General features: G+C 38.1%; 1 protein-coding gene across 4 annotated transcripts in view; it reads left to right on the top strand.

The window, feature by feature from the left end:
- Positions 1-27550, top strand: part of LOC126484373 (peptidyl-alpha-hydroxyglycine alpha-amidating lyase 1-like) — a 95586-nt gene that overhangs the window by 34825 nt on the left and 33211 nt on the right. For all 4 annotated transcript variants that reach the window (XM_050107851.1, XM_050107850.1, XM_050107849.1 and 1 more), the window contains exons 4-6: positions 3853-4093; positions 16774-17066; positions 17169-17378. In XM_050107851.1, coding sequence (XP_049963808.1) covers positions 3853-4093; positions 16774-17066; positions 17169-17378 — 744 coding nt within the window. The remainder of the gene's footprint in view (positions 1-3852; positions 4094-16773; positions 17067-17168; positions 17379-27550) is intronic.

Raw genomic sequence — 27550 nt, 5'->3', positions numbered from 1 at the left:
GTATCAGAACTCGTGTATCCCTTGTAAAAACAATCTCATAAAATGGAGCATGTTAGGACCAGATAACAATAAGTGTAACTGTGGAGAAATACAAAACGTGCAACATCTAATAACATGCTGAAATATGTCCTGCACATTCCTCCATAGACGAACTCCCACTAAGCAAGCCTGAAGCTTTGATTTAGCCCAGTGTTGAGCTGAAAAATTGACAGCTTCAGACTCAAAAAGTAAAGTAAAGTAAGTAAGTCAGAAAATTTGAACGTTACATTTCATAAACCACAAACTTATTCCTTATCAGGTGGTGGTAGCAGATCTTACTGCCACGAGCATTTGGACATATACCACTCAACTGCCAAGGCGCACAGCGGTTTCATTCAGTGTGAGTGAATTATTGAACTAGGGCTGATGCCAATGTTGCATACAACAATCTGCCTGTGTGGTAGTGATAAGTGGTGTCAGCCCATTTTTCAATGCTTGTGACCTACACCACTTGGCACCCAACATGCCTGTATACTAGTACACTTTGATTGTGTGTGATTAGCTTGCTAGATTAATATTGTGGTCTCACGGAAAAATGGCACATTCTAATGTAGTTGTGATATTATAGGACCCCTTTCTCGAATTACATGGAAATAAGATGGAAAACAATCTGTAGTTCCAAAATCTTAACAGATCATTAACTTTCTGTGCATATATGTGCTATTCCTTCATCTATGCGGATGGATATGTGTGTGTGTGTGTGTGTGTGTGTGTGTGTGTGTGTGTGTGCGAGTGTATACCTGTCCTTTTTTCCCCCTAAGGTAAGTCTTTCCGCTCCCGGGATTGGAATGACTCCTTACCCTCTCCCTTAAAACCCACATCCTTTCGTCTTTCCCTCTCCTGCCCCCTTTCCTGACGAAGCAACCATTGGTTGCGAAAGCTAGAATTTTGTGTGTATGTATGTGTTTGTTTGTGTTTCTATCGACCTGCCAGCGCTTTCGTATGGTAAGTCACATCATCATTGTTTTTAAATATATTCCTTCATCTAAGTTAGACATCTGCAAGCCACTATCATTCTGTCCGCCCTTCCTGTTGCATTTGTAGATAATATGTGGAAAAAACAATCATCAGTGCTCCTCTGTGTAATCCTGAATTTTTCTAATTTTACCATTGTGGTTATTACAGGAGATGTAGATTAGAGAAGGTGAACAGCCAAATTCCATGTGTTCAATAATCTTGTGATTCATTTACTTTACACTTTCTGCCATTAATTTGCTATTTCATCATTTTTTTCCTTGTTTCTACATCTGTTTGCATCTTCATAGCATATCAACACATCTCCTTTTTTATTATGGCAGATTCTGAGAGCACATGTGCCACTTACAGCTGTTGTCTTAAGAAAAATAATGAAAATAACTATTTGACTTGAAAAATTAGTAGACTATTATTATGGGTTTCTCCACAGAAGAGGCTTTGTAGACAAAAGGGAAATGTGTCTGGTGTAAAATTCTGTTCAATTAATCACAGTAAGCTTAAGAAGCCACAGAAGCCAGAGAAGCCAGAGAAGATGTAAGTAGACTGATTAAATAATTGGGTTTTATGCTGGTTGGTTTCATAGTTCTCGCACGGTATTTTGATTGCGTGGCTTGCTGTCTTCTTCAGGTGCTCCCTGAGACTGGTCCTTGGATGGATCATGTCCAGTATTTATGCCTGGATGGTGCTAGGCTCTCTGTTTTCAGTCTACACAATGTCAGGTGCTCCATCTCATGTCTGCACATGCTAGGGGGGGGGGGGCTCTAGTTGTCCTCTCTTGCCACTGGTGCTCCATCCACTCTCTGCACCCATCTTAGCCACCCTCTGGTGTCATGCCCATCATCTGATGCTCTGTTTCACATCTGTGCTGCGCTAGGCATTCCAACCATCAACTACTTCCGCATTGGCCATCCTCTAGTTGTCTTGGGTCTTAGGTATTGTACTTCTCATCACGTGCTTGAGGTTTTTTGTCTCCTCTGTGAAAACAGTCGAGTGTTTGGTCCTATGTTTGTCGCTGTTTGTCCTGTCTAGTCATGTGTCACCTCCGGTGTGTAGTGTGTGGTGCTCTGCCCAAGGGCTGTTTTCTTGGTCTCTACTCCTATTTTTCTTTCTCACAGAATCTCAGTCTTGTCTGTGTTGGGTTTTCAGAAGCTCAAGTGCTGGATTCTGGGTGGTGCTGAACTGGTATCCAGGGTCAGGGTTGATGAGATTCTCTGTGAACTTGATCTTGATGGATTCTTTTATGACATTGGTCCGGTATCTCAGGATCTGTGTCACAGTCTGAGAGTCACTGTAGTTCATTGAATGACTGATTTCTAGACAGTGCTCTGAAACTGCTTCTTTGGTTGCCTGTGTGATATTCCTCTCGAGTTCTTTACACGTTATTTCCACTCTCATGTGCTCCAGAAGAGACAAAGAAGGTGCCATGTCTGGTGTCCTTGTCTGCTATATGCTGGACCGATCTCTGCCAGAATCAGCAGAATTTTCTTGAAACATAACATCAAAAGCACATTTTTCCCACTGACAAAAACTGGGGCACTGGACGATTGTAAAGGATGACTTGGGGCTAAATAAGCCAAGTATTTGCAACATACCATGCCAGTGTAGGATGTCATACATCAGTCACACCACCGAACATCAGAGGCATATCACCCTCAGACACGGAACCAAATCAGCAATAGTGGAGCACTCTCTAGAATTCAGTCACTCAATGTACTAAAATAACATCAAAAGTGTGAAACAGCACTCGAGACCCTGGGACAGTGTCATAAAAGATTCCATCAAGGTAAAGGTCACAGAGAATCTCATCAACCATGAGACTGAGACTGGATACCAGCTCAGCACCACCTGGAATCAAGCACTCAAGCTTCTGAAACACAACAGTGACAACACTGAGATTCTGTGAGTAAAAGAAATGGGATTGGAGGCCAAGAAAACAGCTCTTGGACACAGCACCACATGCTACGTACTGGAGGGGAGACATCACTTGACCGGCTGAACAGTAGTGGATGTAGAATGAGAGATCTGACTGTTCCCACAGAGGAGACAGAACACCTAAAGCGCCCAATGAGAAGTACAACACTGGAGGCCTGCCCCAAAAGGTGAGGACGTCACACAGGATGTCCAAGGCAACCGAAGGATGGCCAAGGCTGCAGCAGTTGGCAGATAGAATGCATGGTGTGACGCAAATGCGAAACAGAGCATTAGACAATGGGCATGACACAAGAGGATATGTGGTGTAGATTATGGTCGATGCCCCAGTGGAAAGAGAGGACAACTAGAACTTTCCCTGGCAAATGTGATTTGGATGGAGCATGTGATGTGACAGACGAAAAACGGAGAATCAGACAATGGGCACAACACCAGAGGATGACCAAGATGGGTGCAGACAGCAGTCGGAGCACCAGTGGCAAGAGAGGACAACCAGAGCTGCCCCTGGCAGGTGCGGACTGCAGACAGAGTGCCTGATACAACACCCTGCAAAAATACTGGACCTGATCCATCCAAGAACCAGTCTCCGGGAGCGCCTGAAGAGGACAGCGAGTCACGCCGTTGAAATATCGCGTGAGAATGACTCAAATAAGTGGCAGAAGATTTGATTATTCAATGTGTCAACATATCATCTGGAAAGCCTCAAGAATTATGTATTATAAGCAGACTACAGTGCACTCAGTTCATTTCTTGGAGCCTGTTTTCCATTTCATGTCAAATAATTATTGTGAAACATCTGTTGCACACAGGGATTCCTATTGTAATTACCCTGACATTAGCTTAAGGCTTAGGTAAGTACTGAATTAACTACTTAATCTTGATTTAATATTGTAATTGTACACTTTTCAGTATACAAATTAGTGCCTGACTGGCCAGATCCAAGTAAACACGTGGGGCAGCTTTCTGCTGTGAGCATTGACACAGATGGCAATATTGTTGTCTTCCATAGAGGAGATCGGACATGGGGTTCACAGACATTCCTGCTTGACAACACATTCAGTGAAATTTCTCTAGGCCCAATAAAGCAGTCAACAGTCATTGTTTTCAACGCAACAACTGGTCATGTTCTGTACGAATGGGGAAACAACATGTAAGTTCAATACCTCATTGTTGAATGGGTTTATAGAATATATTAGTGAAATTTTATATTTGTATTGTGTGGTATGCATCATTTACTTTTGCATTATTGTCTGTACAAGAGAGTAATATTTAGAAAACTATACAGATTGTATCACTTCCTTGTACAGTGAGTATTTTTAAATTCACTTTCAGGCTACATGTAATTGTGTATCATTACCTGATTTATAGAGTGTGGTTGTTGTCTCTCCTAGGAATAACTGTTGTAATAATTCCTGTTCCTCTAACAACAAGATGCAGCAGGCCAAAATTTTTGAGCGAAATGTGTTAAACATATTGCTTTTCTTGTTATAGAATTTGTAAGTTGTCAGCCTTAAGAATCTACCACTGAAATTAAATCAGACTTGTTTATATTTACACACTGTGACGCAAAATGCGACAGTAGTCATAATAGAGCTGAACCATTAGACCAGTTACGTAAATAAAACGCAGGCTTGTATGGCCAGTACTTACATTTTTGGCAATATTTGTCTTATGAGCATTAGGTCATGGTCAGAGGGAATGACAACTCAGAAATTAGTTACAATCTCAAACAAGGTCAGCAAGTCAAACTATTTATACATTTCAAGGCAATGGTCAGTTTTTGACATCATCAGCCCACTGCCTGAGGCACTTTGTTTAGTACTAAGGTCCACAACTTGTCTTGTTTTTGTGTTTTTGAATTTCTATGCCTTCTCTGCGTATCATAGTGTAGTAACAATTCAAATTTGATAATACTGTGGTATCAAGTAAATAAAATTCGGTGGTTCCCTGATCCCAGTGCATGTTCTGCCTGTGTCAAATTACCAGTGTTACCCAGATGATGACTGCTCTTGTATTCCTAAGCCAAAGTATATAAAATACTTTGCACAGGCAGTCAAGTGTACACAGGAACTACAAAAAGAAACATCAACACTCTCCTTAAGAAACACAAGGAATTTTCATCTGTGAAACACAGATAAACCAGCTATAGCAGACCTTGCACAGGGACCAGGAAACAACCAATTTTGTTTCTCCAATATTATGGTTTTATCATAATCCCAATGTTGGTATGTACAGAGAGACAGTACGAATTAAGAAGCATGAAAATAACTGTAACAGAAGAGAAGAAGGTTTGAAATAGACTAGTTGTGGGTCTTAGTACTAAATAAAGTTCCATATGACACATCGGTATGACTCCATGACCTTAGGCAGTGGTCTGATGACATCACAAACCGGCTTTTGCCTGGAAATGTGTAAACAATACAACTTGCTGAGCTTGTTTGAGATTGTATCTGGTTTCTAAGGCCTTTGTGATGTCTCCAGCATTGGAATATGAAACATTAGGCATAGAAATGGGACTTACCCCATGGCCTAAAATCTAAAATCACCAAAATGCATTTATGAACATCAGTAATTGCACAAAAGTTTCTTGTCATCATAGAAACTATAACAATTGTATTAAAAACTTATGACTCCAAAGAATTCGATGCACAGTACTTGAAAACTGTGTGTTCATGTAGCAAAATTTGTACTGAAAGTTGATGTAACAATGAGTGAAAATGATTTTAAACAAGATCATGCACTACTATTGACACGTAAGTCCAGCTTTAGTTGCATGCAAACATTCAATGTTTTTTATTCCTCCACTATAAAAGGATATGAAACTCCTTTACTTGCAGTCCTGAGACATCATTTTAGTTAAAATTTAGATATTCATTGACACGTTCTTAGCTGCATAGCATGCAGTCTTTGTATCCCTTGATTCTGGTTTTCAATTTTCAGAACACATGCTTAGTTGGGAGTTGTAGTTGGCACATGGAAAATATAATTGTTCACACTCTACATTTGTTCAGTATAAGAGGCTTAGCATTAACATACACAAATATCTTAAAATGCCACAAAAATTTAAATGCCAAAGTCTCTGGCTTGATGTAGACAGGGCTCACAATTGAACTGTGTCATATTTGGCACCCATTATTGACATGAGCTTTCCCTCATAGTTCCACAATAATTTAATGCTACTGCATTGAGACTTCTTTGTCTAACATAGCATTATTAGATGGTTAGACACTTGCTGCCACAACCTAGTACAAGTGTATGTAGAAAAGATAAAAATGGACATATCATAATGGCAGCACTCTTGAGATTGAGGATTCTACAGAACAGACATATTGATTTGCTTGCAGTACATCCTACCATTCTGCTATGCAACATTGTACTGAATAAATTGGTGAATGTACTTAAATACTAAAATCTCTGAAGTGTTATAACTTATTTATATTAAACTTGCCACTTTAAAATATGTTTAAGAATAATACACTGAAGAGCCAAAGAAACTGGTACACCTGCCTAACATTGTGTAGGGCCCCCGTCAGCACGCAGAAGTGCTGCAAGGTGACGTAGCATAGATTTGACTAATTTCTGAAGTACTGCTGGAGGGAATTGACACCATGAATCCTTCAGGGCTGTCCATAAATCCGTAAGAGTACAAGGGAGTGGAGATCTCTTCTGAACAGTACGTTGCAAGGCATTCCAGATGTGTTCAATAATGTTCATGTCAGGGGAGTTTGGTGGGCATCAAAAGTGTTTAAACTCAGAAGAGTGTTCCAGGAGCAACCCTCTAGCAACTCTGGACACATGGGGGTGTTGCATTGTCATGCTGGAATTGCCCAAGTCTGTCGGAATGCACAATGGACATGAATGGATGCAGGTGATCAGGCAGGATACTTACGTATGTATCACCTGTCAGAGTTGTATCTATATGTATCAGGAGTCCCGTATCACTCCAGCTGCACATGCCCCACACCATTACAGAGCTTCCACCAGCTTGAACAGTCCCGTGCTTATATGTATGGTCCATAGGTTCTGAGGTTGTCTCCATATCTGTACACATACATCTGCTCTATACAATTCGAAACAAGGCTTATCTAAGGAGGCTACATGTTTCCAGTCGTAAACAGTCCAATATTGGTGTTAATGGGCCCAGGCAAGGCGTAAAGCTTTGTGTTGTGCAGTTATCAAGGGTACACGAGTGGGTCTTCGGTTCCGAAAGTCCATATCGATTATGATGTTTCATTGAATGGGTCACACATTGACACTTGTTGATGGCCCAGCACTGAAATCTGCAGCAGTTTGCGGAAGGGTTACACTCCTGTCATGTTGAACAATTCTCTTCAGTCATCATTGGTCCCGTTCTTACAGGATCTTTTTCCGTTTCCAGCCACAACACTGTCGAAGATTTAATGTCTTACCAGATTCCTGATATTTATGGTACACTCTTGAAATGGTAGGATGGGAAAATCCCCATTTCATTGCTACCTCAGAGATGCTGTGTCCCGTCACTTGTGTGCCAACTATAACACGACATTTATACTCACTTAAATCTTGATAACCTGCCATTGTAACAGCAGTAACTGATCTAGCGACCGCGCCAGACTCTTGTTGTCTTATATAGGCGTTTCCGACCACAGCACCGTATTCTGCCTGTTTACATGTCTCTGTATTTGAATACGCATGCCCATACCAAGTTCTCTGGCACTTCAGCGTATTTTGAGTGATTAGAAAATTACTATAGATAGACATCTGTGTGAATATGAGAAATGCTGTCCGCAGCAACAAATAATAAAGTTTACGCGTATTCGTGATACAGTCAGCAAATAATAATGTACTGTCATGATTACTGAAGCTGACTTTGTGAATTTTTCATTTATGCTGCTATGGAAAGTCTTATGAAGCTGTTACACACGTCATCACATATTACATATTGCTAATTGATTATCACATAGGTTATCATACTTACATCAGTTACCATAATGCTAAATTATGTTAACAATTTACTCTTCTCACCATAACAAGCATTGTGTACTTTTAAAATATACTTAACACATACTTTGATAGAGTCACTGAATTTAAACTTAACATTATTTATGGCATATACAGGGTGATTCACGAAGATATGCAAATATTTTAATATGTTTTTCTACAAGTAAAACTAAAGAAAAAAGTTCATGCACACATAGGTCCACAAACGTTTAGTTACAGAGCTACGGCTAATAAAAGATTTTGACTGAAATTTAGCAACTTCCAGATAAGCAAAGGTTGTTATACAAATAAATTTGTTTACTTTCCATTAAGAATGTAGAAACATTTGTCATTTTTGGCAATCATTAGTGAGTTGTTTCAGTTGTTTCCTAACCTGGAAACGAGTGAATGTATTGTGAAGTTGTATGTACACTGTACAACTTCCTTAACACTAAGCTTTTAGCATGAGATTATCTGACACATTCATACAGTTTCAATTAATGTTATTAGCATTATTTTTCCAAAATTAAATTCTCTACAACTTCTATCGAAAACTTTGTGCAATTGTGTGGAATTTAAGAAACAAATTGGTCCAAGTAGTTAATAAATTACAAACTTTATGAAATTACGTCTTTGCTTCTCTGGATGTTCTGGAAAACTATTGCAGATACACATCTGGGACATGTTTTAGTAGATTCAGCAGATCAATAGCAACAAAATAAATGGAAATCAAGCTTTACTTTACCTCATACAGTTTTGCGATGGCTTCATATTAGCGAAGTCGCTCAATTTCAGGCAAAATCTTTTATTAGCCATAACTCCATAACTAAAAATTAGTGGACATATGCTTATGTGAACTTTTTTCTTTAGTTTTACTTGTAGGATAACACATTAAAATATTTGCATATTTTCGTGAATCACCCTGTATAATTAACAAACAGGAGTAAGATTATGGAATAAAAATTTGAAAAAAAGACTTGCCCTAAAAGAGCTTCCTTATCATGTTGTGATTGCTTTTTGAAATTGTGTAATTGAGCGCTGTTACTGCAAGACAAACAGGAATTACTCAGATGGAAGATAACTGCTTTCAGGATGGACACAGAATGCACATTTAAAAGTGTGTAAAACTGGGAAGAAGAAAACATTGTCATAGTTAGCCCTTGGAGATATTTTCAACATATGTATTGTCCTCCAGGGCACAGCACAGTCAAATGTATATAGTGGTATAAGTCCTGAATGTGTGGTAGTAATAGTGCGTAAAATCATAATTATAACCTACCTATACTAATAATAAAACTTTAAAATTGCCATGTCTGTCTGTTTGAACATGATAACCACCAAAACAAGTAGAAAAATGTTCATGGAGTTTACACATTCAATTTGTGTGTAGCTTGGGGCAACATATGGGTTCTATTTCACCAAAATCGGAACATGGAGAAAAAAAATCACAATTTAAAGTTTTATCTAAAATCACTAACGCAGCTTAGTAGTTTGTGTGTTTAATCATCATGGCTCAGTACACCAAAGAGCCAGGAGATGGCTCTATTAGTTTATTTTAACTCAGTGACAAATGTATTTTCAGAAGTTTATGTTGGTGACAGAATTAAATGTCGCAATCTTAGCTTTACATAAAAACTAACAGCAAATTTATTTGCCTAGGATAAATGGATTTAATGATTTGCCTAGGATAAATGGATTTAATGATTTGCCTAGGATAAATGGATTCAATGATTTGCCTAGAATAAATGGATTTAATGATTTTGCTTTGTGCATTACAAACTTAATAACATTGCTTTGCTTCTTTTGATAGGTTTTATTTGTATTTGTTGCTAGGAAAAATGAAATTAGTAAGTCTGCTTCGTGATTTGGATGGCTAGTCATTACATTTTGATTTTGTTTTGTTTGTAAATAAAAATGCCTATAAAATAGTCAAATCTTTCTGAATATACCAGAATGGCTAAAAAGACAAGACTATGCAGTCTCAAGACTTCAATGAAGATTGTGAGGTGAGACTTTATGTGGCTTGAGAACATCAGGCTTTTAACTCTCTCTTTGGAAATTCCATCTGAAAACGAGGCACGATGTAACTCTGATTGAGAGCATCATGCATTATCTCGCTCCTCAGAAACTGACAATCAGAGAGGCTCAAAGTTACCCCTCTCTGGTGTAACATCACACTGGGTGGTTGTAATTAAAGTGGTGCTACTAACAATGGTCTAGTTTGGGCTGTAATTATTTTATGCCAGTAAAACATGGTAAACATTCTAATGCGTTAATGTGAAACCAGTATACAGTGGGGGGAAAATGAAGTTCCAATTTTTGCTACCACATGCAAATCAGGCACTGCAAATGCATAGAAATGTTTTCATATGTAACTGATTAAGGACAGGACTTGGGCAGAAAAGGTCAAACAAGTGAGATATACCTAATGTTGATTTTATTATTAACTGCCACTTACACACGTTTTTCAATAGGAGCACTGAAAACATCGACAAGATGCTGTACAGAGCCAGATTTGCACCTGGTGGCCAAAATTGAAACTAATTTTTTTCCAGTGTTAATCAGTTCCGCATTAAGATATCTACCAAGTTTCGCCATCATACGATAATTAAAGCCGACGCTGGACCACTGTGAGTACCTACACTTTAATTATAACATCTACACATATACTCTGCAAAGTACCATACGATACATGGTGGAGGGTACCTTATACCACTACTAGTCGTTTCCTCTCCTGTTCCACTTGCAAATAGACTGAGGGAAAGTGACTAACTATAAGTCTATATACAAGCCCTAATTTTTCACATCTTGTCTTCGTGGTCCTTACGCGAAATGTATTCTGGCAGCAATCTAATCGTTCTGCAGATGGCCTCAACTACCAGATCTCAAAGTTTGCAGAATAGTACCTTGCAGAAAGAGCATTGTCTTCCCTCCAGAGATTCCCATGTGAGTTCATGAAGCACGCTCTCTGACACTTGTGTGCTGATTGAACCTACTACCAGTAACAAATCTAGCTGCCCGCCTCTGTATTGCTTCAGTGTCTTCTTTTACGACCTAGTGGATCCTGCGGTACTGCAAATTGTGAGCTCTGCTTGCACTCTGTGAACGAGGCCAGCAGTCTTCACCAGTCCCGCAGCTGCCCATAAGAACTGCAGATGTCCTCAGAACCCAAGCAACAGACATAATTGATGCTGGTATGAGCAATAACTTGCTGTCTATTGCACACTATAGCCACAGGCATAGCCTCCTACATATTTCTGATGAAGCCCTCCCAGCAGACACACCGAGTGCACATTGGAATTTTTTCTGGCCCTGGACGTTATTCCCCTAAGGTGCTCCATAAAACGCCTAACATGAGAGCTCCCAAATAAACCCCCCTGTCCACGCGTGTGCCTGCTCGGGTCCTGCTGAAGTAGTGCCCACTGTCCACTCACAGGGTGAATGGGTGAGGCCAGACAGCCAGCCTTCACATTGACACTCTGTTGTGAGTGAAACAACCACGTAACAAGCTACCAATCACCCTCTCGTGAGCTCATATGTGCCATGTGGGGAATGCAGGAGGATGCTTCGAGAGCAGAGCCTGTGGGTGAAACGAGCAACACCTAAAGTGTCCCATGTGATGCGTCAGTTTCTTTCATGCCTCCACAGCCCAAGGCATTAGCCTGCAGATGACTGACTGTGGCCTTGAGTGTCTTCAGCTGTTCACGAACTGCACACGACCACACCCACATCCTATCCACATGAAAACTAAACTATGAAATAAAATAGCAAAAGCTAAATATGTGACTCACTAGCCACCCGGTGCTTCACCGATGAAGGCTGGCAGCTGATTCAGCTGTGGTCTTTTGTGGTTACTGGCTGTCCAGAAACAAACAAACAGACGACGTCTGTGTGAAAGTACATGCTACTGTTACAAAAAAAAGTTACTTTACCTCTCAAATACAAAAATATGCAATGAAATTAAGAATTAAACTTTGCAGGTGCACAAAAACACGCAAAGAATTTAAGAATTAAACTGAAAACACAAACGGGGAGCTAAATATGCTACTTGCTAGCTTCCAGGTGCTTCATCCTCAAAGGCTTAAGGCTGACTTCATCCTCAAAGGCTTAAGGCTGACTTCATCCTCAAAGGCTTAAGGCTGACTTCATCCTCAAAGGCTTACGGCTGACTTCATCCTCAAAGGCTTAAGGCTGACTTCATCCTCAAAGGCTTAAGGCTGACTGGATGTGATAAATAGTTACTCCCCATCCAAAACAATAAACAAATGACAACTGCATGAATGTTCACATTGCTGTTATAAAATGCATTACTATGCCTCTCAAATACAGAAATATGCAATGCATTTAAGAATTAAACTTTGCAAGCTCAAAAACATGGAAAGAACCACCCAGTAAAAGTGGAAATTTCGCTAGAAAGCCCACACAGGTGAGCAAGGTTTTATGCTCTGAATCCCTCTTATTCCTAACAGCGTACCATTTTGCTTTAAATGTCTACAGTTTACAGTGAGCTTACGTTGTGCCATGATCATAAATAAAGCACAAGGCCAGATGCAGGTGTGGACCTAAGCCTCAGCTGCTTCCTTGCGGCCAGCTCTACATGGCTGTCTCCATGTAGTGAAGCAAACAAGCTCTTCATTCATGTCCTCAATCATACTACTTCAGATGTTGCATACAAAGAAACTTTATAAGTTAAAAACAAATTCCACGTGCAAGAAGTGTCGGGCACAGCAATAAATAACTACCAGGGCAATGCCTGGTTTCTCAGCTAATTATTATTAAGATATCATTCCTTAGGGTTCCTAGTGACACTAGGTTTCATTTAAGGTTATGCCCCTGAGAGGTGGCTGGTTGTAGGCACTCTGTGGCACTCATATGCACTGTGTTTTGTCTATTATCTGTATGAAAGGCGATAGGCTGAGCAAAATTGAAGTTCCCGATTCACTTCTAAAATATCTAAATATCTTTCTCCATTTAGAGGCACTCATTCTTATGGTTTCATTGTTGAAAATCACTATCAGTTTACTGGGGTAGGTAGTATGCTGCAAACTTGGTTAGTACACCACGCTAGTTTGGTGAAATCTCATCATCCCAAGGTAGTAAATACTAAAGAATGCTTAGCATCATTGGGAAGCATCAGTAAACATCTTGTCTCAGACAAAAACTTTTCCTCATGATGTTATCTATCGCCTCTTTTTTTTTTTTTCTCCAGAGACTTTGGAACATTCTGTATAGTCCAAAACAGAGTGTTCCAACAGTGCCCTACAAAGCAGGAGTGCTCTGGACACTCACTGCAGTGGTTCAGATCCCATATTGTGGGGGTTCTTGAAGTATGGGGTCATCATCCATGTAACGTGTGACTGGCAGATCACAAGATTCTGCTGTGCTGGCCAGTTTGATTGATCACAGCAAGTGACAGTGCTCCGCAATGTGCTAGCCCATTTGATTGTTCACAGAGAGTGACAATTGTCATGAACTGGAACAGCTGGTTCTAGAATAGTATTACTGTCACGCAATTTTAAAATTTTATGTAAGTGTGTAGCAGATCATTATTATTTAATTTCATTATATTTTACAAGTCTGATTTTGAAATTCTTGCTGGGAATAGCAGAAAAACTAAGAATATCTTGAAGGTCTTTAAAAGTTACAAGAAAACCTCATAAATTTTAGGTTAAGTATTTCCTATATCAATTTCTGTGTTTGTTATATATTTCCTTCTGCCTTTTAATACTACTGAAAATGTTGTAAAAAAAGCCAATGTAATGAAAACTTTAAAAATAATCCTGATAGTTCAGAGAAAGAGAGCTGTACAGCTACCTGTCTAATTTAGAAGATTACTATTCAGGAAGACAATATTATCAATCATCTGTGGCTTCGAAGATGTGCCAGTCCTGATACTGGAATGCTGTGTAAGAAGTATGCCAGTGTGGAAAGATGTAGGTACTTGCTACCGTCAGGCTATTAGGTTGCTGTCTTCCACAAACTGGAGTTTATCGTTGATATATTTTGAAAATTAATCTGCGGCAATGCCAGTACTCTTATAGATTCATCTTCCAACAAATCTTCAAATTTGTTGAAAAGATCCATCAGGTTGTACGTCTATATCTATACTCTGCAAACCACTGTAAGATCCATGGCAGAGGGTGCATCCCATTGTACAAGTTATTAGGATTTCTTTCTGTTCCATTCATTTATGGAGCATAGGAAGAATGATCATTTGAATGCCTCTGTGGGTGTAGTAATTATTGTAGTCTTACCTTAAAAACCCCAATGTGAGTGATCCATAGGGGGTTGTAGTATATTCCTAGAGTAATCATTTAAAGACAATTCTTGAAACTTTGTAAATAGCCTTTCTCCAGTAATTTACATCTATTGTCAAGAGTCCTCCAGTTGAGTTTTTCAGTATCTCTGTGACACTCTCCCATGGACTAAAGAAGGAAACCTGTGACCTCTCGTGCTGCCCTTCTCTGTATATGTTCAGTATCCCCTGTTAGTCTAAGTTGTAGGGGTCCGACACACACTTGAGCAATATTCTAGAAGATTTCTATTTCTTTACATGAAAACTTGCTACTTCATTAAATTTCAAACAGATTTATATCCCTTCATAATATATACACTACAGAGGCTTGTCATCGCAGGTAAACCATTTATATAAACAATACTTTATTAAAAAGTATCACAAAATTGACTTTGACTCTCCTGTACTGCATGGCACACAGTGCATGTACCTCCTGGGAAAACTCATCAATTTGCTGGAGTTGACAGTAAACAAAACAATTACATTTTCTTATTTACAATACTGGTACATGTAGCACAATACTGTAATACTTTCAAACAGTGTGTTGTGTACCATAAGGGCAATCTTTGATTAAAAATTATATCATATCTAATTTTATTTTCTTATTGTTTGAAGATAGGTGTAAGACTGCACAGGCAGAGAAACTCTACAGAGAATTATAGCCAGACAAGAACCCTCTCTTCCAACTTATTGCAATTACCATTCTACTAACTTACATTCTCCATAGATAGGCAGCATTTCTACTTTATCTTCTTTGGCATGCATTGTAATCACACAAACGTTCATCCGAAGACACGTGAATTAATGATTGGTGTCCATTTTCATTGTGTTTCAATTTATTTACTGTAAACTCCAGCAAGTGGACAAATTACATAACCTCATTTATCTTCGCTGTGTGGTAATAGAGTAAAAGTCAATTTTGTGTTACATTTTTAATAACATCATGTTTATGTGAATGCTACAGTGTGATAGATTCTTGAACAGGTCCTGAATTGTCAAATAAAAAGAAAAAATACAGGGTGCTCTTTGAAAAAGTTACACTGCTGTTGATGTCTTTGTAACAAACAAAGTTAGCAGAAAGAAAATCTTGATGTTTTCCCCTGATAGCAACACAACATTTGCTTGATGGACTTTTTTTTTTATTTCTCTATTGGACAAAAACTTACTTGAGGTGGTCAAGGCAAATGGTACTCCCTGCGTTAAAGTCTGCCCAAGTAGAAATTTGAAGACTTGAAGTTGTAAGAATTCTTTCTTCTGAAAAACTTTTGACATTTTTTGGGTGTGTTGCATGCAGATTTATTTGTTCTTTACTTGATTTTTGGCAATAGGCTTTAAGTGAAATAACAGCCAAACAAGATATGTGATGTCAATAAATATAATATAATTGACGGGTATATATTCATAGTCAACATAAAAATGGAAAACAATGAAATACAACAAAAGTAAAAAAGTAAGTGAAAAGTAAGCCATCAGAAAATAACACCGATTTGGGGAAAGAATAAAGCTATTTTTTTACTGTGCCAAGTGATTTACATAGCTTTCCATCTCTCTCACTGTACTAAAATTGACTGTCATTTCAGCATGTGGCGTAAGCTTGAGTTGTCCTGATAGCAGTATTATCTGCCAATGCTATGTAGCAATTGAGTATGGACTTGAAACTGAGTTATTTATGATATAATGGCTGATATGTGATCATAAAGTAATGAGCTTTCTGATAGAAAGTGTAAGTATGGCAACACATTGAAATTGTTTCAGAAACGTAAACTAATATATTTGAATGATGGTCCGAGTAGGACATTATTAATTGAAGAAACGGCTGAGCCAAGCAGCAACTGTAATAGCAGATAAGTAATTAGACATTGGAGAATCTGGGCAGAATACACAGTTGCTCCCTCCTTTTAGATGAAAAAACATTTAATTGATTTCCAACTTGGGTATCTGATGTGCAGTATCCCTTTATCACAACCCTGTTACTTGAATACATCATTTTAATTCATTTTTAGCTCCTGGTTAATTTGCATTACTTTGTTTTCTCTTTGGAGGGGATGGTTTATTATCTGCTGTCAGCCCATCAGTGCCATAAATTTTTTTGTCAGCCAGGCTTTTCAAAAATTAGTAGGGTATACTCTTAATTTATTTTTTGTTTATTAATTTTGCTGTGTACTATTATGACTAGTGCAGTAGCAATAAAATCCAATTTTAATAGACAGAATGTCATTTACTGTACTGCAAAGTTTGACAGTAGGCATATTTTTGTACAAATTTATTGATCAACTATGAGGTGTTATGGATCTATTGGGCATATATTACGTGCAGTGTAGACATGCGTGTCTATTTGTACTAAACAATTGTGGGAGTTCATAAGATGGTATAGTCACTTAATACAACTACCGTATTCATATAAGTTTTGAAGGCTGCACTGCATGTTGTGTGGCTGGTCACATTAGTTCACTGTTGTACATATACTGAAGGTGAAAGAAGCCCCACATTTATGTTACTAACGTGGCAATAATTTAGGGTTCATAACATGTATGCACAAGTTGTACTGTAATGTATTTTGTTATTACTCATTTCAGATTTTATCTTCCACATGGCCTAACAGTGGATTCTGAAAATAATGTATGGGTAACAGACGTAGCTCTGCATCAAGTATTTATGTTTAAAAGGAATCAATGGAAGAAACCAGCTTTAATTCTTGGCACAAAATTTGTGCCAGGAAATGATGATACACATTTTTGCAAGCCTACAGATGTTGCTATATTGTCCAATGGAGACTTTTTTGTTTCTGATGGTTATTGTAACAGCCGAATTATTAAATTCGATATCAGTGGGCAAAAACTTATGGAATGGGGCCGTAATATACTGCAAGGTAATGATAGATAAGTATTACTTTCTGTATTTGTTTTTCTTTGCATTTGACATAGAAAAAAATATAACGGATATATTATGTTCGGTATGAACTATTTTACAGGTTCTTTGGATGGCATAGGCTTGACAGCATATACTTTCAGTTTGCCCCACGCACTTGCGGTAGCTGAAGAAAAGGAAACACTTTTCCTTGCTGATCGTGAAAATGGACGTATTCTCAGTTTCAACATCACATCTGGATACTTTTTATATGAAATACAGTCTCCTGATATGGGTCACAAACTGTTTAGTGTTGCCTACTCTCCATCACAAGGTATGCACATCAGTTTATTAAAATAAAAAAATTAATAGTCATAAAAAGAACAAAAGAGAGAGAGAGAGAGAGAGAGAGAGAGTGAGAGAGATGGCAACGGAGTTCTTTTATGTAGGTGACAAGTCAATGTAAAAAATTAATAAAACACTGTTGAAGAAAAGACAGTTTGAAAAATGAAACTTTATAATAGAGAATATTGTAAAGTTTATCAAAAAACAAAGATGATGTGACTTACCAAACGAAAGCGCTGGCAGGTCGAAAGACACACAAACATACACACAAAATTCAAGCTTTCGCAACAAACTGTTGCCTAATCAGGAAAGAGGGAAGGAGAGGGAAAGACGAAAGGATGTGGGTTTTAAGGGAGAGGGTAAGGAGTCATTCCAATCCCGGGAGCGGAAAGACTTACCTTAGGGGGAAAAAAGGACGGGTATACACTCGCGCACACACACACACATATCCATCCACACATATATTGTAAAGGTTAGATGGAGGAGGGGAGGGATGCATACTTCATCTTCCATCACACATAATATCTTGAGCCCAAATAATTTGAGTTTTTTTAGCACTCGAAGATTTTGTGTGTTTTGGACGAGGGACATTAAGTAAGTAATGCAACACTTTTTCTGAAAGCAGGTTGGTTTTATTCATGATTCCAATACACCATATTGTTCCCTATTATTTTGCTACAAAATCCTATTTTTCAACATAATCTCCATTCAACATGACTGCATTATGTCACCTTACTGGTATGTATGCCTACATGGTACCAATCGACTGATCAGTGTCAGAGCTAACATCTTGCTGCATCAGTAACCTCCCATCATATGCGTACTGCTTCCTGTGGAGTGCATCCTTCATTGGGCCAAACAGATGATGGAATTCGGAAGATGTGATATCTGGGCTGTAAGCTGGATGAGGAAACAAGTGGGCACACACCCTTGGGTGCCCCAACTGGTGGATGAATACGTCAGCACTACCAACAGACACATTCAGTTGTCCAGCAAGTTGTTTGACTGTGATCCGTCGATCACCTCAAATAAGAATGTCTGCACGTTCCAACACGACTGTATATGGCCAGCTGGCATGTGGGAGATTGGACAGGTTTGCACTACCTTTGTTACAGTGATGACAGACATCTTGCCCAACGGCTAACCATGCTTTGTTTCACTACTAGGTCTCCGCAGACATTCTACAAGCCCTATGAATATTTGTGGTGCTCTGGTTTTCCACCAAAAGAAACACAATGACAGCTCTCTTCTGTTACAGATGCCAGTTTGAAGGCTATGTATAGTGCTGCTGCCTACAAATTCACAGGACCTGTTTCAGCCTTTGTATTAGGCCATTATCAGGCACATCCACCAAGCGAGGTGATGTGGTGGTTAGCACACTGGACTCACATTTGGGAGGACAACGTTTCAAACCTGTGTCCGACTGTCCTGATTTAAGTTTTCTGTGATTTCCCTAAATCACTTCAGCAAATGCCGGGATGGTTCCTTTGAAAGAGCATGGCTGACATACTTTCCCTTGCTTCCCTAAACTGATGACTTTGCTGTTTTGTCCTCCCCCCCCCCCCCCCCCCCCCAATCTCAACCAACCAAGTGCATTTGAAAGTTATCCTGTGGAGAAGTAACATAAAATGATCAAGTTATGAAAAAAGCAACTGAAGTTGCTTTTTCTTAATTAAACATCAGTTTCGAAATCAGCATCATCATCCAGACATGGAGAAACTAACAATCATTGACGGTGTGGCATGATATGGGCCTATATTCTAAATTTCAAAAGAGTGATTATCCAAGACTGATAATCTTAAAGCACCAGAACAGACTGACTAAAAAGAAATGCTACATGCAAAGAAACACAAATGGACTTGCCAGAACTCATCTACTGGAGATTCAAGTTGCCAACAATTTTCTAACAGTTGCTTGCCAGTATCTTTCAGGGTCTACAACTACATCTATACTCTGTAAACCACTGTGAGGTGCTTGGCAGAGGGTACATCCCATTGTACCAGTTATTAGGGTTTCTACCTGTTCCATTCATGTATGGAGTGCAGAAAGAATGATTGTTTGAATACCTCTATACATGCAGTAAGTATCCCTATGTGAGCAGTACGTAGGGGGTTGTAGTCTATTCCTAGAGTAATCACTTAAAGCTGGTTCCTGAAACTTTGTTAATAGATTTTCTTGGGATAGTTTACATCTATCTTCAAGCATCTTCCAGTTCAGTTCCTTCAGTATCTCTGTGACACTCCCAGGGATTAAACAAACCAGTGACCAGTCATGCTGCCGATCTCTGTATACATTCAAATCTGATGTTAGTCCTGTCTGGTACAGGTCATACACACTTGAGCAATATTTTAGAACCGGTTGCACGAGTGGTTTGTAAGCAATCTCCTTTGTAGTTTGAGTGCACTTCTCCAGTATTCTACCAATAAACCAAAGTCTACCACCTGCTTTACCCACAATTGAACTTACGTGATCGTTCCATTTCATATCCCTACAAAGTGTTACACCCAGGTATTTGTATGAGTTGGCCGATTAATGACTCATTGATATTATAGTCTAGGATTCTGTGTGTTTTTGTTCTGTAAACTGCAAAATTTTACATTTCTGAACATTTAAAACAAGTTGTCAATCTTTGCACCACTTTGAAATTTTATTATGATCTGACTGAATACTTATGCAAATTCTTTCTCGTAGTACTTCATTATAAATAACTGCATCACCCGCAAAAAACTTGATTTTACAATTAATATTATCTGCAAGGTCATTAATTTACAATATGAATAGCTTCTAGTGTGATATTCACCGGAGTTGTTGGTAATCTATTCTTGTGTCAATTTTTGAACTCCCCTCACACTCCTCCCCTGGCCCACACCCAGTGTCTTGCATTTAATATTCTGTTGATATGCAAGTTAATCTCACCATCTTTCCACTTTTCTATTAGGGTTCTATCAGCATATGTAGAAATTATCTCCCATTCTTTAATGGATTTAATTACTATTTTACTTTTTGAGTTTCCCTTGTGAGTCATTCATATTTCATTCCTTCTTTAAAGAGCTTTGGAGACCAACCAAAACTTTCTTACTTGTTCACTAAACTATGGTGAACAGCTTGCAGGGGCCTTCCAGAAAATGAATTTCTGACAGATGTGTTATGTCTCCGTAATTATGTAACAAGCGAGTACAAACAGCAGTTTTCAAAATGAATCAAATACAGAATTAACATTTTGTGTTTTATGTTCCAGCAAATGCCAATCAGTCTCTCAGAGAATAATAGCCAGTTCATATTCCAGATAGCACACTGCTTCCATTTTGTAGTTGAAATATTCTGTCGCTAGCGATACTTGATGTAACAATCAAGTAGTTACCAGCCACATTTTGTGAAAAGTATAGAGAACACAGCATCAGCAGAAACTTGCTTCTATTCATATTAATTGAAATGTTCTTTTTTTATATGAAAGAAGGCATTTTTATTTCGGTATTAAAATTGTTCATTTTCAAATTTCAGTGTTTTTTTATTAGTTATAAAAGTGCACTCAGACTGTGAATTAGTACGCAAGTTTATGCAAGTCTCTTTCTTCCAGTCTTCATTGTGGTCTGTTATAGTTTTTGTTTCTATGTACTTGTTAAGAGTGTGATCTTTTTTACCTCCTTGCCCACTACATTTACTTTTCTTCACTTGGTTTGTGGGATTTGTTGTTGACTTATTTTATGATGAAACCTATTAATTGTGAGTCCTGTTGGCACTATTTTGTCCACTCAAATATTAAACACACTAGAGACCAAAAATAGCTGTCCAACAGTTATGACTTTCTACTGTACATACATAATTTCTAGCGAGTGAGATTGCACATTGGCTAATGTACTGGACTTGCAGTCATGAGGGTCAGGATTCAAATACGAATTTGGCCATCCAGATGTACATTTTCCTAAATCAGTGAAGGCAAATGCTGAATGTCCTTATGAAGAAGAGAGAACCACCTTTTTCTCCATCTTTCATTTATCGTAACATGACCTTGCCACTGACAAGACGACCAACTTTAATTTTTGTAATCCAGAAATACGTAAGATTGATTCTAATTAGTCAGATGGGTTAGGAATCCACTTTTCAATAGGAAAAGAAATATTTCAGTGGGGCTAGTTAATAGTTTTTCAACTGAAAAAAAGAACAACAAACTCTGCCAAAACTGTCACATTTTCCAATAAAAACAAATATCATGTTTTGCAAACAAGTGACTGTGATAACGACTCTCCAAATGATTATGGACTTTTAAAAATCATTGAACTGAAAATGAATAGTGTTTTGCAAAAAATATCAACAACAAATACAGATTATCAAGGAAAAAGTGTAATGTACTATTTCTAACAGACAGTCATGGCAGAAATCTATCCAGCATGCTCTGTGAGGAGACATAGCAGTGACTGGTGTAGTGAAACCAGGAAAAGGATGTAAAAATGTTGTAGACAGTAACTCTCAGATGAAATTAATGCAGGAAGATGACTTTACTGTCTGTATAATGGGTTCAAATGATGTGGCAAAAAATGAAGCAGAGGTTTGCGTGAAAATGCTGCAGAATTTTTTACAAGCTAACAAATGCAAAAACACAGTAGTTGCCACACTGCCTCATAGGCACAGTCTAATTTATAATTCGTGTGTAAACAAAGAAATTCGGAAAACAAACATTAAAATAAGGAAACTGTGTTCGCAATACACTAAGTGCGATTTACTGGTTATAAGCAAAACTGCATCAGATTCTGCAACGAAACATGGAATGCATTTGAACTATGAAGGGGAAAGGTTTGTTTGCTATCATGTTAGTGAAATGATTAAAGAAAGAATTCTGAGGAATACAACAATCTATCAGCTTCCTGTACATACTTCCAGTAACAACGAGGAAAACAAAATGAACAAGAAAGAAGAATGAAAGTAGAACACTGCTGACATTCCTAATTTAAACTAAAGGGATGTAATGCTGTAAATATGACTCCCAATCACTAAATCATGAATATGCCGAATCTAAACATTTATGACCATAATGTGCAGTCCCGTCATAATAAGACTGATAAAATTAACATACTGTTAAAAGCTGAACTTAAATATATCTCAGTGTTATGCATTTCTGAGCACTGCCTTAACCCAGAATTAATCCAGAATACGAAAATAAACAAATTCCTTTTGGCTACTTACTACTGCAGGAATAATAGTAAGCAGGGTGGGGCAGCAATCTACACAAAGGAAAATGTAGATTTTATTACCCTACCTGACTTAACTAGAACAAATGCAAAAAGGATTATAAAATTGCAGCTATAAGAATTACTCAGTTCAACCTGGTTATTGCTACAGTTTACCAACCACCATCTGGAAGTTTTGAACTTTTCTTAAACAAAATGGAGTCATTGCAAAATAAAGTAAATAAAATTTCTTCTCGAACTGCATGTAGAAGTTGTAATCAGGATAATGTTAACTACTTCAACAAATTATGACAGAAAGAAAAATGGTCAGAAGTGTACAAAATGGACGATATAAATGAAAAATTTAACTCTAGAACAAACAGCTGATCACAAAGGGAATAAGGGTTTCATGCCAGAAAAAGACTACCTCATGAAATATGTAACTGAAAAAATTCCTCACCTGAAGTACACACATACTATAAAAAATACTCCAAAATATTAAGAAAGTAATAAAAGCAGCAGCCATCCCCCTGGACTGAACCTACGTTAAACAACCTCACTCCCATTTACTCTTCAGTCTTCTCCTCTTTACCCATTCACGCATCTTTTCGTCCTACATAGTTGTGTTTATCTTTGTACTATATACCTCTTTACTCCTGTATGCATCCTCTTTGATTTGAAGCTGGCACAGTACTTACAGTAGAATATCTTTGGCTTCTCTCTGACAACCATGCCTCCATCCTTGCTACCCTCCCTGTTTTCCTTTCCCTGTTGCTTCATAACCTGGGTTGTGAGTAACTGAATCCACTTTCCCTTCTTCCCTTTCTTTCCCCTCTCTCCCCCCTGTTGAAGGAACAAAGTTCCGAAAGCTAGGAACGTAAATTTTCTGTTCTGTTTTGTGTATCTATCGGCTGTACTGAGCTGAGGTAAGTACTAGCCAGCCCCTCTATCTCTTTGTTAGTATTTGTTTCACATCTTTATATGAGATTTTCCATTAATCGTTTAAACTAAATGTGGTGTACCCCAAGGATCAGTAATGAGACCCGTTCTGTTCCTTCTGTACATAAATGATCTGAACTTGAATGTTGATGCACGTAAAACAATCATATTTGCAGATGACACCATGATTCTACTAAAGGGAGACAGCAGTGAACAGTAACAGCAGACAGTAAACATGCTCACGAAACAACTTAGCAGCTGGACACACAATAATCAGCTTGTAATTAACAGTAAGAAAACCATTGCACTAAAATTTCACAATGCTCCTAACAAGGACATGCTTATCCCATCAGTTTCTATCAATGGCAAATCAGTTGGTAACAGTACTGAAACCAAATTATTAGGACTTTGGCTGCAGAGCAATGTCAGATGGAATAGGCATATTGAATATCTCAGTGCAGAACTGAGCAAAACATGTTACCTTCTTTGCTCATTAAAATCACGCTACAGTGAGAAAACAGTAATGAATGCGTATCATGCCTACTTTCATTCTCGTCTTAGATATGGGATCACCTTCTGGGGAAACTCTAAAACAGCCAATTGCACTTTTAAACTACCAAAAAGTGCCATTAGAATCTTGTTTGGATGCAAGTCTAGAGACTCTCGTAAACCTCTGTCTAAGAAATCTGGTATTCCTCCATTATCATGTGTATACATTATGGAAACCCTTTTATTCTTTAAAATAAATGTAATAGGTAAGGACGGGGGGAGGGGAGGGGGGGGGGGGGGGAGGGACTGTGATATAGATGATCACTAGTAACTTACATCTAACTCAAATCAGCATAACTCTGTACCAAAAAGGTACTTTTCACGTGGGAGTTAAGCATTATAGCAAACTTCCTGAAAACATAAAAACTATTACTGAGGTCAATACCTTTGGAAAATCTCTAAAGTCGTATTTACAGCGTCACTGCTTTTACTTCATTGAAGAATATTTAAGCTTATGAAGTGTGTCATATAAATACTTATTTATAAAGTGTATTATTGTAACCTTAAATATATATGGCTAGAAATGACTTTCAGCTGTATATTTATAACTTGACTTATCTAATGTCTTATGCATGAGCTGCTTTGTAGACAACAGGATCAATAAATACAATAATGATGGAAACAACAACAACAACAACAACGACATGAGACTCTCCATTCATTGCTATAGAATGAAGTAGCTAGTTTATTTCCAGTGCTTTTAGATTCTGATTCAAATATTGTCAATTATTAACATAATTTATTCCAAGTTTCATCATAACTTCGTATTTAGCATTGATTGTTCATGATTTCAAATATGGCTTTTGCTGTCAAGGCTTCTATGATATTTTAATTAATACTTCATGCCAAATTATGTAAACAAGCTAAGGTACTAGCAGCTGACATCTTTAGAGTGTGTATTGAGATCTATTGAATCTTTATTTGTAGCAAATTAATAAGCTGCCTCCAATTCACATCATTAGATATCCAGATCTGTGACTCACTTGGATATACACTGATAAGCATGAAAATGCAACACATAATAAATTATGTGTAATTATCTACTTAATCAAAGTAAATCTTATATTTTTAGATGGGGTGTTACTTTGTGAGCAAACAGTGATGAGACAGTTGTCTATTACATGAACCTTAATGCTTTTTTCGTATGCAACATGAAAAACATATCACTGTCTGTGAGGCAGTAATGCTTTCCTGTGATTGTAGCACTTAGTGCTGTACCTTGTATTGTTTCCCTTTTGGTCACACTGTTTGTCAGATCTTTGTGTGATCATCATAATCGAATTTCTGGAGTAAACTTGCTATTAAGTCATGAAGATGCTGCAAAAGCCTTTGGTGGAAGGATGTCACAACATGTATTATGCTGCAGAAATGTTGAGAACTGCATTTTCCATGAATTCCAGAACATTAAGAAAGTACAGGGAAAATGGAAATTTTGGAAGGAAACCAAGATCAGGCCTAACAAGAGTAAGATCAACAAGAGACGATAATTTATTACAACTTTAAGTTCTCCACAACCATCACACTAGCATTGTTGAAGCACAAAATACTCAAAGTTCAAGGGGCAATGATAGTGAGAGAACTGTCTGAGGAATACTAGGAGAAGCCAGTCTTCAAAAGGGCCAGAACTCACCAAAGAGAATTGCACAGCTTGGTTACGTTTCGCAAGGGAATGTTGCTGCTAGGGAGTACAACAATGGGAGCATGCATTGCTCACTGTTGAGTCACAATTTGGCCCACGATCACGTGTCAGTAGGGAGAGGGTCTGGAACAGGCCTGGGGAAAGGTACTTCCCTTGCATATTCTCACTCAGGATAACTTTTGAGCTCGGTTTTCTGACGGTGTCAGCAGGGATGAGTCTGACTGCAAAGATGGATTTGGTCTTTGTGGTGGATGGGAGCCCTACAGTGCATCAGTATGTGGAGAAAAGCATCTTGGAGCATGCTGTTTTTCTCGCTCCATTTACTGGTGATGTTTTATTACTGACAATGAATGCCCGCATGTTGCAAGAATGGTACAAGATTTCTGGGGTGAAGCTGAGATTCATGCTATGGCTTGGTTTACTTATTTATTTATTTACACATCAAGTTCCGTAAGACCAAATTGAGGAGCAAATCTCCAAGGTCATTGAATGTGTCAGTACATGATATTGCAACATAGAAGTAATAACAGATAAAAATAAAATGTTTATGGACCCAAAAAATCAAGACATAAGTTTAAGTAAATGCAGTCAAAAATATAACGTAAGAATCAGCTTAATTTTTCAAGGAACTCCTCAACAGAATAGATGGAGTGACTCACGAGGAAACCCTTCAGTTTTGATTTGAAAGCGTGTGGATTACTGCTAAGATTTTTGAATTCTTGTGGTAGCTTATTGAAAATGGATGCAGCAGTATACTGCACACCTGTATCCAATCCAAATGCAGGTTTTACTTCTGCCGAATATTAAGTGAGTGAAAGCTGCTTATTCTTGGGAATAAGCTGATATTGTTAACAAGACATAACAGTATAGAATAATATATAGTGAGAGACCAATGCCAAAATACCCAGACTAGTGAACAGGGGTCGACAAGAGGTTTGTGAACTTACACCACTTATTGCCCGAACTACGCGTTTTTGAGCTAAAACTACCATTTTAGAATGGGAAGAGTTACCCCAAAAATATAATACCCTACAACATAAGCGAATGAAAATAAGCAAAGTAGACTAATTTTTGTGTTAAACTATAACTTACTTCAGATACCATTTGAATAATAAAAATGGTCGCATTAAGTCTTTGAACATGATCCTGAACATGGGCTTTCCCAGACTGTTTACTATCTATCCAAACACCTGTGAACGGTTCAGTTTCACTAATCATATGCCCATTCTGCGAAATTAAAACGTCTGGTTTTGTTGAATTGTGGGTTAGAAACTGAAAAAAGCTGAATCTTACTGTGATTTAGTGTTAGTTTATTTTCTACAAGCCATGAACTTAGGTCATGAACTGCACTACTTGAAACTGAGCAAATGTTGCGTGCAACAACCCTTACTATCACGTTAGTGTCATCAGCAAACAGAAATAGTTTAGAGTTACCTGTAGTACTAGAGGGCATATTTATATAAATAAGGAACAGGAGTGGCCCCAACACTGTTCGCTGGGGCACCCCCCTCTCCCTCCCCCCTTTTGACCATACCCCACATCCCAGCTATTCTTAACACTGTGAATAATTGACTTTTTGCTGTCTGCTGTTAAAGAGGTGAACCAATTGCGAGCTACTCCCCATATTCTGTAATTGTCCAACTTCTGAAGCAATATTTTGTGATCAACACAATCAAACGCCTTAGTCAAATAAAAAAAGATGCCTAGTGTTCGAAACCTTTTGTTTAAACCATCCAGTACCTCACAGAGAGAAGAGAATATATCATTTTCAGTTGTTAAACAACTTCTTAAGCCAAACAGTACTACATTTGCTAGCAAATTATGTGATACAACATGATCAATTATCCTTACATACACAGCCTTTTCAAT

This window comes from Schistocerca serialis, chromosome 6 (genome assembly GCF_023864345.2).
Source record: "Schistocerca serialis cubense isolate TAMUIC-IGC-003099 chromosome 6, iqSchSeri2.2, whole genome shotgun sequence".
NCBI classification, from domain to species: domain Eukaryota; kingdom Metazoa; phylum Arthropoda; class Insecta; order Orthoptera; family Acrididae; genus Schistocerca; species Schistocerca serialis.
The sequence above is the reverse complement of the archived record's forward strand: the minus strand, read 5'-3'. Positions and strand labels throughout refer to the sequence as shown.